This window comes from Podarcis bocagei (assembly GCF_964188305.1).
Source record: "Podarcis bocagei genome assembly, chromosome: 9".
Taxonomy (NCBI): Eukaryota; Metazoa; Chordata; class Lepidosauria; order Squamata; family Lacertidae; genus Podarcis; species Podarcis bocagei.
In genome coordinates this window covers 44,991,548-45,004,149 of record NC_138134.1, presented here as the reverse complement: position 1 = coordinate 45,004,149, position 12,602 = coordinate 44,991,548, and the positions used below count along the sequence as shown (strand labels likewise).

Here is a 12,602-nt window from a genome sequence, read left to right as displayed (position 1 = left end):
GTACACCTTGAAGTAGTGCAGTAAATTGAAAGTAGAAAAGTTCATTTTTCAAGTCAAGTCGTGAGAAGGCTGCCAACATCAGAAGAAACTCTGTTATACTAGCACATACACTTAAAACAAAAGCAAACTTTGTGTTTTCAGTATAGGGGTGGCTAATTTGATTCTGGGTGAGAAAGAAAAACAGGCTAAGTGTGGATTTTTTTACAGGTGAAAAGTGCCTTTGAGAAATGGTGGCTGACACTTGCCTTTTGCCTTGCTGGGAATCACAAGCAGGGAAAGTGCTACTGCATTCAGGTCTTTCTTGTGGGTTTCCCATAGGCATCAGGCTGACCACTGTGAGAACAGGATGCTCCACTATGGGCAGTGGCGTAGCGTGGGGGGTGCAGGGGGGGCCGGCCGCACCGGGCGCAACATCTGGGGGTTAGGGTTAGGGGGTGCAAATCCACGGGTTAGGGGGCGCAAATTACTTGCCTTGCCCCGGGTGCTGACAACCCACGCTACGCCACTGACTATGGGTCATTGGACTAATTTAGCAGGCTCTTCTTATGCTTAAGTAAAATTAATACTTATTTTTTGTGGTGCTATCTTTAGCACCTAGGTTTGGGTCATAAATCAGCCCTGAATTTGCACAAATTACTTGTGGTATTTAGTACTAATCATGGAAATATTGGCTGCTGTTGACATCTCCTAGTAGTTGATCAATACTGATCAGAGATTAATTGCATTTGCTTTACAGCTGAACAGCTCTCTTTAACATGGATCAAACACAACCAAAATTCAGATGTCAATACATGGGACAATGACAGAAACAAACTGTGTCAAAGTAGGCTATTGGGGGTGGGGGGATATGGTTCTCTCACTATATGTTCTTTTCCAAGCAGATAGAGATAGTCCATGATAAGTGCCAGTAAGGTAAAATAAAAGTTCAGTATCATTTACTGCTTGACCAGAGAGCATGGCCCCATGGCTTTTGTTAGATATATCCTTACTTGGGGGATTTGAGGGGAGATTCAGTAATTTGAAACAGCTTTTGTCCAAAGAGTATTACTTCAAGTATTGAGTTCTACTGGTACAGAATAACTGCTTAATAAATTGGCATTTACATTAAAAATAATGAGGTAGATGCCTTACTGTGGCAATGAAACTAGTGGATACAAAGCCTCCCAAAAAAATTAAAACTTGCAGTTTTCAGAGTTACTGTATGGTCTAAAGCTGAATGTACAACAAAGGGAATGATTTCCTATTGGCGTTTACTCACCTAACAGCCGTCTAAACCACGTTGGCTTCTTGTCCCATATGATAAAGAGGTAGTAGGCAGGGACGCCAGTCAGTGTAATTGCAAAGCCAATGCCAGTATTGACAGGGTCAGCATAAAGTGATAGTGCAACCATGAAGAGGCAGGTGAAAGAAAACAGAGCAGGAATAAAGAGCGGCACCTGCAACACACACCAAAAGACGTTATTGCAATACCCTGACCTTGGCTATTGAATGACGCTGGTATTTAATGTTCCATGAAATATAAATCGGATAAAACACAGGGGCACACTGCAAGTCTCATAGAAATACAGGTGTTCAGGACAGGCACTGCAAATACAAGTAGCTAAAGAGAGCAAATTAAATGCACTTTTATGTAATAGGCATCCCAACAGCTGCTTAATTACCCACTCAGACAAACACTACATTGCTATGCACAGTCTTTAAATTGGAAGTCTTGTAAATGCATTTTCTAGTACTGAGTCCCTTTCTCAAGCTTCTATTGGAGTAGAAGGCAGGAGCAAGTGCAGCAAAGATGGCGCCTTTTGTAACTGCTCATTAGAATCAATTTTACAATGAAGGAAGGTGCCTAGGTTACGGGCTGCCTTTTAAAACCATTAAGTACATATTGATTTTCTTTCCCAAGTACAATAAATAACCTGGCAAGAGACTGCCAAATTAAATATCATTTTGGACATGGGCACTGATGGCTGATAGCATTATGCAGCCATCATAAACTTGGGGAAATATGTGCTTCTGTCATCACAACTGATAACATAATTTGAGATGATTTTAAAATCAAGAAAATGCTACAATATGAGTAACAGCTTCGGTTTCCAACAGCGATGCCTGTCACAACCACAAAAACCAATTAACAATAAAATCCAAGTAAACCGTCAAAAAATCCAAACCAAAATTTAATTGGGGCGGAGGGGTTAGCAACAGCGAGGAACAACATAAAACTATCATCCATCAAATGCTCAGGACAGTAAGGCAGTTTTAAGTTGGTGTTGGACTACAGGAGCTACCATTTGGCAAACTGAGGCAACTGCCTCAGGCAACGGATGTGGAGGGGTGGCAGACTGCAACTCCCACTGGCTTGTTTTTTGCCTCTGCTGGCCTGGCTGATGCAGCAACTGCCCAGCAAGGCTCTCTGACTCCACCTCCTTCCTCTCTGACTCTCATAGGAAGGACCAAGGTGATCTTTCCACAAAGCAAAACATTCTGGGTAGGGTGGCTGTGATATTACTAGTGCTGCCCCTGCAGTTTGCTGCAGCAGGGACAAATGATGTCTAGAATTAGAGGGGCAGTGGCAAAGCCAGTCTCACAGCCATGCTTCCCAGAATGCTCCACTTTGAGGAAGCACCCTTTTAGACCTTCCTAGCGCAAGGCTGGGAGAGAGTAGGTGGGGCGCCTCGCTAGCGCTAGCAGTGATGCTAGAGCAACAGGGAAATTAACGTTGCTGAGGAAATAAATGAGAGTGGGAGCAGTGCTGCTATTGCCATGAAAAGGAGGGGGAGCGAGGAACACAGCAGTAGTGATGGCTAAGGTGTTGGAATCTCTTGCACCCGCCCTGGTTAGTGCCAAATAAATATTTTTGTGAAGGCATTGCTCAACAACGGTACCACAGCTGACCTAGCCTTATTCCTGGTCGCCACCCACTGAACCTCTGAAAAGACCCAGAAAAAGACCTTAGAAGTCGATCTCATAGAATGCGCAAGTTTGTATAGAAGTAAGTGTGTGACTACAAAATATATTTTCCATTAAAATGCCTATGGGGGAGAGGAGGCACACATGGTATAAACATGGCATTTATGTAAAACAGTCGTATTCCTGAGGTTACCTTGAAAGGACGAGGCATCTCAGGGCGCTTATATCGGAGGTAAATCATCCCAGCAACTGCCACGCCTATAAAAAGCCACCGGGCAAAACTGAGGAAGTTCAAGAGGCTGTAGAGATCACTGGAGAAGAGCATGATCATTGTCAGAGGGTGCTGCAAAATAGATTAAAATGAGAAGTGTGCTTTATTGCCCAAACTGTTATTGCCGTATTTCCTTATATTAACATTGTGGTGCCCCCATAGTTCTTAGCACACTACATCAGGGGTGGGGAACTTCCAGCCCTTCTTCGCCTACTAGTGGTCCAATTTGACCCACAAAACCTTTTTCCCAAAATCATGCCCACCTGCCCATCAGCAAACCCAACTCATGCCAGCTGATGGGTGGGAGGACAAAGTTAAATCCTGTGTTGGGTAGGTTACCAAAAAATTTGATTCAGTACAGTGGAAGCTTGGTTCTCAAATGCCTTGGTACCTGAACATTTCAGCTCCCAAACACTGAAAGCCCAGAAGTAAATGTTCCGGTTTTTGAACGTTTTTCGGAAGCCAAACGTCCAATGTGGCTGTCAGCTATTGTTTCCAGGGCACCTGTGCCAATCAAAAGATGCACCTTGATTTTTGAATGTTTTGGAAGTCAAACGGACTTCTGGAACGGATTACATTTGAGAACCAAGGTACCACTATATTTAAAAACAGTTAAAACAATTTACCTTAACAGTAATTGGGCGGGTACTGAAAAAAAACATATCTCATATGTCAATGGCTAAGGTAAAGAAGTGTATCTTTAGCATTCGCTGAAAGCTATATAGTGATTTGTGGAGAGGAAATTCAACAACCTTGGGGCTGCCCCCGAGAATGCCCTCTCCTAGGCTACAAATTATGTGATTTAGAAAGCAGCATTGTTTCTATTGTTCCAGTTGTGAGGATGCTTCTGTGATAAAGATGACACAGATAATGGAAAATTCAGAATCACAACCATATGAATTGCACATGAATTGCATTGTAAAAATCCACATGTCATCTTACTTCAACAGGACCAGAGGAGATAAATATGTTTATTTGGGAATCGGTGTTATTGTTTCTAAAGAACTTGTATCCAAGCCAGCACACTAAGGAGTACAGCTTTGGATTCTCCAAAACAAAAATATGAAAAAAGCATAGAAATCAGAAAACAAACATTATTTTATAACCTGGAACCAGTGCCCTGAAGGCAGGTGGCAATACCAATCTATCTATTACTGTTGTTTGCATTTTCTCTGCAAGATACCTGTAATGTGACTTCACGGTCTTACCAGACAGTACACTAGTGTGTAGCTTTTATGTAGAATTTTATTACTCTGCATCCCTATCTAGGAAGATTCATTCCATTGAGAGGAGCTTAGCTAATCACTCTCTTTCAACCTTTCAAATAAAACATAATGAGGTGTGATTTAGGCACCAGCCAGCGAGAGTTAAATGCAACTAACAGAGAGTCAAAAGGAGGAGTCTCTAGAATAGATCACCTCTGCAATTACTTTCCACCCCTCACATGCATCTAATGTATGAGATAGAAATAAATAACTGAGATTCAAGAAGTATTTAAATGGCATTTGAATCCTCCAGTGCAGATTCATGCCATGCAGCCTTGTACAGGGACATTTGTTTATAGGAATTACCAAAACAATGACAGCTGGTAAAGGAGTGTGCTTGCGAACATGAATCATGGACAGAATCTCAGGAAGGTGACCCTCACGGGATGCGACGTAGAACATCCTGGTGGGAAAATAAATTTGGACAGCTTTTAAAGACACTCATTACCAAGATGAATGGAAGCAACTCACTAGAGGTGTAGAACACATTCAAAGTTATCCTCAGCAGTGCTGGGGTTTTTTACTATGCAAGACAAGCATCAGAAGTTCTGATGTAAAAGAAATTTAGAAGCCCGGGAAATCAGCATGAACATTTCTACCTTCAGCCACTCTTAGTCAGTCTTCAAAAACAAGGGCCAGTTAGCATTGCTTCAGTTTTCTTTTCTCTCCTTTTGTGCTAAGCCACTATCACTGCAATATTACAGCAAACAGAAATTGCTGTTTAAATTCCATTGAAATGAATGGGAAGTGTGCAAGATTATAGCTGTATTCTTGCCCTGCCTCTATACATTTCACTGAATTGTATTCAGTGGTATTGAAGCAAAGGAGAGGAAAATTCACTGCAAACTAATGCCATTATTTAATGTTGATTTTCCCCCTTTGAAGTAATATTCCCAGTTTGCATGCTAAATCCAAATTTTATGGCTTTACCCTCACCCCACATTTGACTCACCTGGAGACAGCAAAGATCCCACCATTCATAGATCCGAAGCAAGAGAGTGCAACAAAAATTGGGACAGCCAAGGAAAAACTTCCCAGTAAACGTTCAGCAAAAGTCTGCCAAAAGAGAGGGAAAGACGTATCAACTTAATTGGTAGAATTCCTCAATACCTTCTCCCATTCTTAAGTTTTAAGGACTTCATCCAGTAAACTCTGTTTTCTATTGTGATCAAGAAACTTATTCTGAAAACTTTACTCATTTGCATGGTACATTCTACTATGACTTACCACTGCCACTGCTTGGGAAGCTAGCAGATCCTCGGGACTAATAGTTGTAAAATAGGCCACGTTGGTTAACACATAGCCAACTGTGACAATAACCATTGATGTGCAAATGGCAAGCGGTACATTTCTGAAAGACAGAAAGAAATTTACTGTTATCCATCTGCAGTCCAAAACTGAAGCAATCTGGTTGGCAAATATATTTGATGTATGTCACTGCACTTCCATTGTGACGGATGCTTTTATATACTGGGAAAATATTAAATACTGCAGGTCAAGCAACATATTTCAAACACCGTAATATGAATAATCAGGATTGCATAAATTGCAAACAGGACACAAATTTTGCCTTGGCTTTATTCGTAAATACTATTATCTGCCTGCTGTTGCTTACTCTGTAGAAAAGACCATACTGTAAGGAATTCTAACTGGCCTAATTAGCCATGCCATTTTGTTAATATGCAAAGATACGGAAGTCAAAGTTTTTCCTCAATACCTTTTTCTCTACAGGTAGCATAAGATTTGTTTCTGAGTCAGTGGGACACAGACACTCGAAAGAATAATCCTCAAGCTGTAGCTTCACGTTTATTTATGAGATCAAAGGGACTGGACCTGGGAAGCCAGGAATCATATCTGAGCTCAGCTATGGGCCATTGGGTTGCCTTAGGCAAATCATTAGCAGCTTCAGTTCACCTTCTGAAAAATGTTAATACTTATCTCAAAGAGTTGCCTCAATGATGAATGAGAGGATGGCTCTAAAGCACTTGACACATTTAAAGTGCTTTATATAGATTATTAATAACGCTACTCTCTCCTGGCAACTCAGTTGTGAATATTACTGGTTGGATGTAAAGTACAGCTCCAGTAAATTTCCAGCAAAAGATATGATTGGAAAAATCAGGCCCATGAGAAGTGTGTGTATAAGTGAGTAAGTGAGATCAATGTATTTTAAAAAATTCCAAAATTGACAGTCACCACAGAATTAAATATAAACTATATAAGGGGAAAATCAAAGATTTGTTTGTAGTATTCAATGGCTATAATATTTCACACCCGACAAGCAGGATGATCCTGAATGAAGACAATATAAGCTAATTTTTTTTGAGGAGGCACAACAGTTCACTAGAACTCCAAAAGACAGAATTCAAAATGTCCTATGTTAATGGCTTTGTAAAGTCATGTTGCCATTTTGAGGACAGCACAAAGGAATTACAATACAAAAATCATGCAATAAAAGCTAATGATCTGTGCCCTCAACAACCAGTCTGCAAAATCTACTTGATCCATCCAGACTGGCGCTTCTCCCATCACCTCTCGAACCCATGAAACAAAGTTGCACCAGGTGTGTGAGTGCTGTTTCTGCTCATCATTCACCCCTGCATCCCGCCTCAACTGAGGTGAGGCCTAGACATTCTTTGGGAGTGGAAGATGGCATCCACAGCAGCCTCGTGGCATGGCACTTCTTCCCTCAGCCTGTGCTTACGCCATGATAAAACCGATCTGCACACACTAGAATTGTCAGATTACACCAAGCATAGGCAAACTCGGCCCTCCAGATGTTTTGAGACTACAGCTTCCATCATCCCTAGCTAACAGGACCAGTGGTCAGGGATGATGGGAATTGTAGTCTCAAAGCATCTGGAGGGCCGAGTTTGCCTATGCCTGGATTATACCCTAGAAATTCTTCCTATCCTTATAAAGCAGGGATGGGAAACATTTTTTGGTCAACCTTCCAGGGGCCACATACCAGTGCTGGTCAGGGCCACATGTAAGCTATCTTGGGTTCCAAGATGGTGGGCCCTTGAGCAGCCTCCAAAGCAGTCCTTCAAATAACCAGGTCCCAAAGACATTTAAGGTAGGCATTATTACCCTGTCGGCAATCTCAAGCTCAGCCAGGCCACCTTTTCAGCTCCATATCTTTGACTCTCTGCTCACATTTACAGCACTTATCAACCTTTAGAGAAAAAGCTTGGCGAGACACCTCTAGTACACATCTTAATGCCATCTTCTCTAAAAGTAAAAGCGGATTTACAAAGCAACTGGGGAGAAAGCACTCTCAGACCCGCATGTATTTGGCAGGCAGAGACCAGGCTCATTATGCTGAGTAGCACTAACCCCTGCTGACAGACGGGTGGGGGTGGAAAGATAACGAGTCAGCAAGTGCCATTCATTACTCTCTGCTAAAAGACTGAGACTCTCTATGTCCCCAGAAGCCTTGAGCAGAATAAGAGGTTTCGTGACCTCTGAGCTATGCATGCTTTAATGTAAAAGTGGTACCTCGCCTGCCTTCTTTCACTCTCTCAATACGACCAAGTCTCTAAGGGGATGCAGTCCATTAGCATGTAACACCAGCCAGTGTTACTTGTTAGATGGTGGCATACAGCAAAAAAAAAAAAAAAAAAAAAAAAACTTTGGCAAAAAGCAACTACTAATACTAATATGAAAGACCTGGTTTCCTGATTTCAGCAATGAGACGTTTTTATTTTCACCTTAAAAGTTATACTTCCCTTTCAATCACTGGGCAGTGCATTAGCCAACATCACAGCTCTGGTGCTAAAATACCATCTAGCACCTTTAAAAGACACCCTTTCTCTCACCAAGGTATTAAAATTGGCGAGGGTATGCTTTGTGTAATGACACAGTCATTTTAAACGAAAATTCCCAGCACCAATTACTGATTCATCAGTTAATTATTTGCTGTTAAATTCCTTTCCATGTCTCCAACAGCATTCATTGCAAGCAAGTAGCAAGTAGCCGTGTCTGTGATCTTCCACACACCCTGAACAGGTACATGGGCATACAACAGAACATTTTCTTGGGGTACAAACTAAAGTCCCCAAAAGGAAACACTGAAATAGAAAGCATTTAAAAGAAAAATTACAAATGCAAAATGTCTGGAGATGATGTTGGAGGGAGGGAGATGTATATACATATACATAAACATCATAGGATTAATAGGAATTCAGTCAATCTCACCATAGTGGGGGAATCAGAATTGTAGAGTAGGAAGGAACAATGAGGATCATCTAGTCCAACCCACTGAAATGCCCAACATGGGGCTTGAACCCATGACCCTGAATTTAAGAGTCTCATGCGCTACCGACTGAGATCTCATTTAGGAAGACTGCAACCAGGTGTATGGACTGTCTGCTTAGTTTGACAGTTAGGTAGTGCTGGTGGGCAATTGATGCTTCTTACAGGCCTTCAAACAGAACACTGCTGCAAAGCAGGAAGAAGAAGAAGAAGAAAAAGAGTTTGGATTGAATATCCTGCTTTATCACTACCCGAAGGAGTCTCAAAGCAGCTAACATTCTCCTTTCCCTTCCTCCCCCCCAACAAACACTCTGTGAGGTGAGTGGGGCTGAGAGACTTCAGAGAAATGTGACTGGCCCAAGGTCACCCAGCAGCTGCATGTGGAGGAGTGGAGACGCGAACCCGGTTCACCAGATTACGAGTCTACCACTCTTAACCACTACACCACACTGGCTCTCTGTGACATGTGGCCACCCTATTGCTACCTTTCTGACAGCATTTAGCGTAACCCAAGGGAAAGTCTTGCCTTTCCTTGTTAACATAAAGCAATGCCCCATAGCCATTAAGCAATGGGATTGTAGTTCCTGTTTTTAAATTAAGCAGGTTTGGGATGATTACCCAGTAAAAATTACTGAATCAATCTACCATGTCAAAATAAAAGAAATCCAAAATAAATTGGGACAGTATCAACTGAGCTTTGCAGTAATGGCCAGAAGTTAACGTCACAGCTGAGTAAACCTTAATCAGCAAGCGTCTTGTGCTCTTTCACATAGCAACAATGACAGCAAATGAAGTCAGAGCCATTATTCTGTACTTCCAGACCATTTACAACTTTAGTATGTCAAAAGAATTACCACCAGAGGCATTTCAAGATGTTTCTGTATAATATTTTCCTACAGGAACTTACATAAAGGATCTCAAGTATCTTTATTTTAAAGAATGAGGCAAGCATTCCTATGCACTGTGTGTGTATGTATGTGTATGGAAAAAGCAAACAAAGCCATCTCCTTCCCCCCAACCTTACTCCCCATCATTCTAGCCAGCACAATGTGGTTTATGAAAGGAAAACTGTGCCACTCCTTTCTTGGGAAAGAAAGAAAGAAAGAAAGAAAGAAAGAAAGAAAGAAAGAAAGAAAGAAAGAAAGAAAGAAAGAAAAGCTATCCCAGATTATGGGCAAAGGTGGCGGGGTCTGTAGAGTTGCGAGCGGGATTTTGGGAAGAGCTGGTGGCCAAAAAAAAAAAGTTATTTGCCAAGCCAATATGATATAATCCCTTGCATAATATAATCCCCTTTCAATTTCCCTTGCAGAGATTTCAGGAAGCTTCATATGCGACACGCAGGACACTGGCACCTACCAGTGTCATGTGTCCATACAAAAATAAATTATGATGGGTAGACATAAATTATTATGGATAGTTGGTCACATTCTTTATATTCTCTTGAGCACTTCTGGGTAGTATTCAAAACCACCCTCAATCTAGTTTATACATGGCCTGTATGTATAAACTCGGAGCAGGGTCTTCTGTGTAGCTGCCCCTTTACTGGGGAATAGCACGCCAGTTGCGGTGTAGCAGGTGCCCACTAACTGCATTTCCAGAACCAATTGAGAATGTATGGAGATCTGGATGACAACAGAGCATACACTGGCTCTCTTCAAAGCCTGCTGCTCTGCCCTCACACATAATTTCAATCCATCATTCTACACTGCTTATTTACAGAAAAAGTGAGATTGCTCTCTGTTAACCTAAACTCTTTCCTCCTGCATTCTTCAACTCAGAGCATGCATTATTACGAAAGAAACGATTTCAGTAGCTTCCCACCCTTCTTCTTAAGTAGTGTCCTTCCCCTTCACCTTTTGCAACAGTGAATTAAATGGAATATGATCACAAAGGACACCAGTGCCACCCTCCAGAATAATCTCGCACAAACAAGGTAGTTGGGAAGGCAAGGACTGTGCTTTTTATTTTAAAGATATGTATTTACCAGTACTCCTGACCCTTATTGATGCATATTTGAAATGCTAATGCATGTATTTCCTGTAATTTTTATTACAGTGGCCTTAGGCTATAAGTGATGGTTACGTTGGTTATTATGAAAGTGTGAAAAGAAAAACATTTTGCTTTCCCTTCAGTGACTGTCAATACATTTCATTCTTAGCGTCAATGGGTTTTGAACGACAATGGATGTTTATGGCCTTGCAGCAGCTCATCCACTCTAAATTGAGGAGGCTGTGCAAAAAGCCGCTTCTCGCCCAACATGAACAATACAGGGGAGAGGGAACAGGATTGCAGATTCTGTGCCAACTTCCAACTTCCATGAGTTCATTTGAAAGCTCAGGGGCAGGAAATGCCATCCTGCTCTCCATAGGCTCACTGAATGTGAACATGTCATATGAACAGATAGCAACACTCACAGGAGCCAACTCCAAAGGGCTGTGGGGACTTTGCCCCCCGATAAAATATTTGAGGAGGCCCGGGGGGGCCAAAGTTGATGGGCATTGCCATTCAAATGGTGTGCATGCACTGCATCATGTGATCGATTATGTGGGATGGGACTTACCTCCCCCCCAAAAAAAAAATATTATTCAAGTTGGTACCCCTGGCAACACTAGGACAGAAGAGGTGCAAATAAAACTTTGACCCCAAACCTCTATGGCAGGGCTGGGGGAACCAGTACCCCTTCAGATATAGCTGGACTACATCTGTCATCACCCCTCAATGTTGGGCCAAACTGGTTGGGGTTGGTGGGGAGTTAGAGTCCAATAACATCTGGGAGGCCACAGGTTTCCCATCTCTACTCTATGGAGCAGTGGAGTAAGAAGTACATCACAGCAATCGTAGTAATTTGCATCTTGATAGTAAGATAGATCTTATTCTCCATTATGTTCCTGGTTATACCTGGTCAGATCTGAGGAGGAGGCATTCCTGATCATATTGCAGACTGGCAGGATGCCTTCTTATTGCATCTTGAATGTGGCCTCGGTAGTGGTACCCACTATCTGGAATAGCCTTCCACGTGCTGTTTGTGAGGCATAAACAGTCTCAGGTTTCAAATGCCTCTTCGTTCAGGCTTTCCCTGGCTCATAAGGTTCATCTTTCCTCTCCGTTCTCATTTGTTTCCAGGGATATCCCTGGACTATGTATTTGTAAAACCAATAAAAATGATTTCATAAAAAAACCCATCAACATGACCTTATTGTGTTTTATGTAAACCTCTTAGGGATTTTGCATATTGAGTGGTATACAAATATTATTAGTAAATAAATAAGGCAAAGCAATTGAGGAATAAGAGGTGGAAATGGGACTAGAAATGCAATATTTTGTCTTTTCAACATACCAGAGGGCATTCCCATTGAAACACCATGACTAGGGACACAAGCATTTCTTTCAAATTATCCATACCCCATGGGCACAGACTTAAGTGCACTCAGTGATATTTTGCCTTCAGTGGCTTATGGTATGCACTGTGATGAAAAGCTGAAATAAATTCACATATAAAGAGGGGGCAATCTATATATAAAGGAGTAAGGGAATTTATTGTGGCAACTTTCCAAAATATTTTATTAAGGATGCATTAGAAATCCGTAACATTCAGACCATTAATCCAAACAGGATCAAGTGGTTCTAGCTTTTCTACACTGAACAGCCCCAAGACACATCTTCGAGCACAGATTTCCCAAGTCTTAAAAACAAATAAAAGTATGGTGGCACAATTACAAAAAAGGATGAAGGAAAGAGTGAGAAATATTTTATTGCACTAGATTCTCATGTGAATTTAGAATGATTAAATCTCTGAGCACCTGATTTATGAGCAAGAATTACAGTGCCCCCAGCCAAAATCATTTTAGTAGGGAGAGTGTTGGGGGTGAGAGAGAAAGAGAAGCTTACTGAAGTTTAATATCAAACTT

The 12,602-nt window shown here is 41.6% G+C and overlaps 1 protein-coding gene across 3 annotated transcripts in view; it reads right to left on the bottom strand.

The window, feature by feature from the left end:
• The window catches only part of SLC7A11 (solute carrier family 7 member 11), a 106,967-nt gene that overhangs the window by 9,756 nt on the left and 84,609 nt on the right, over positions 1-12,602 (bottom strand). For all 3 annotated transcript variants that reach the window (XM_081209218.1, XM_081209217.1, XM_081209216.1), the window contains 5 exons: positions 5,668-5,791; positions 5,393-5,496; positions 4,747-4,843; positions 3,098-3,247; positions 1,259-1,436 (listed from right to left, as the gene is read on the bottom strand). In XM_081209218.1, the coding sequence (XP_081065344.1) occupies positions 1,259-1,436; positions 3,098-3,247; positions 4,747-4,843; positions 5,393-5,496; positions 5,668-5,791 (653 nt within the window). The remainder of the gene's footprint in view (positions 1-1,258; positions 1,437-3,097; positions 3,248-4,746; positions 4,844-5,392; positions 5,497-5,667; positions 5,792-12,602) is intronic.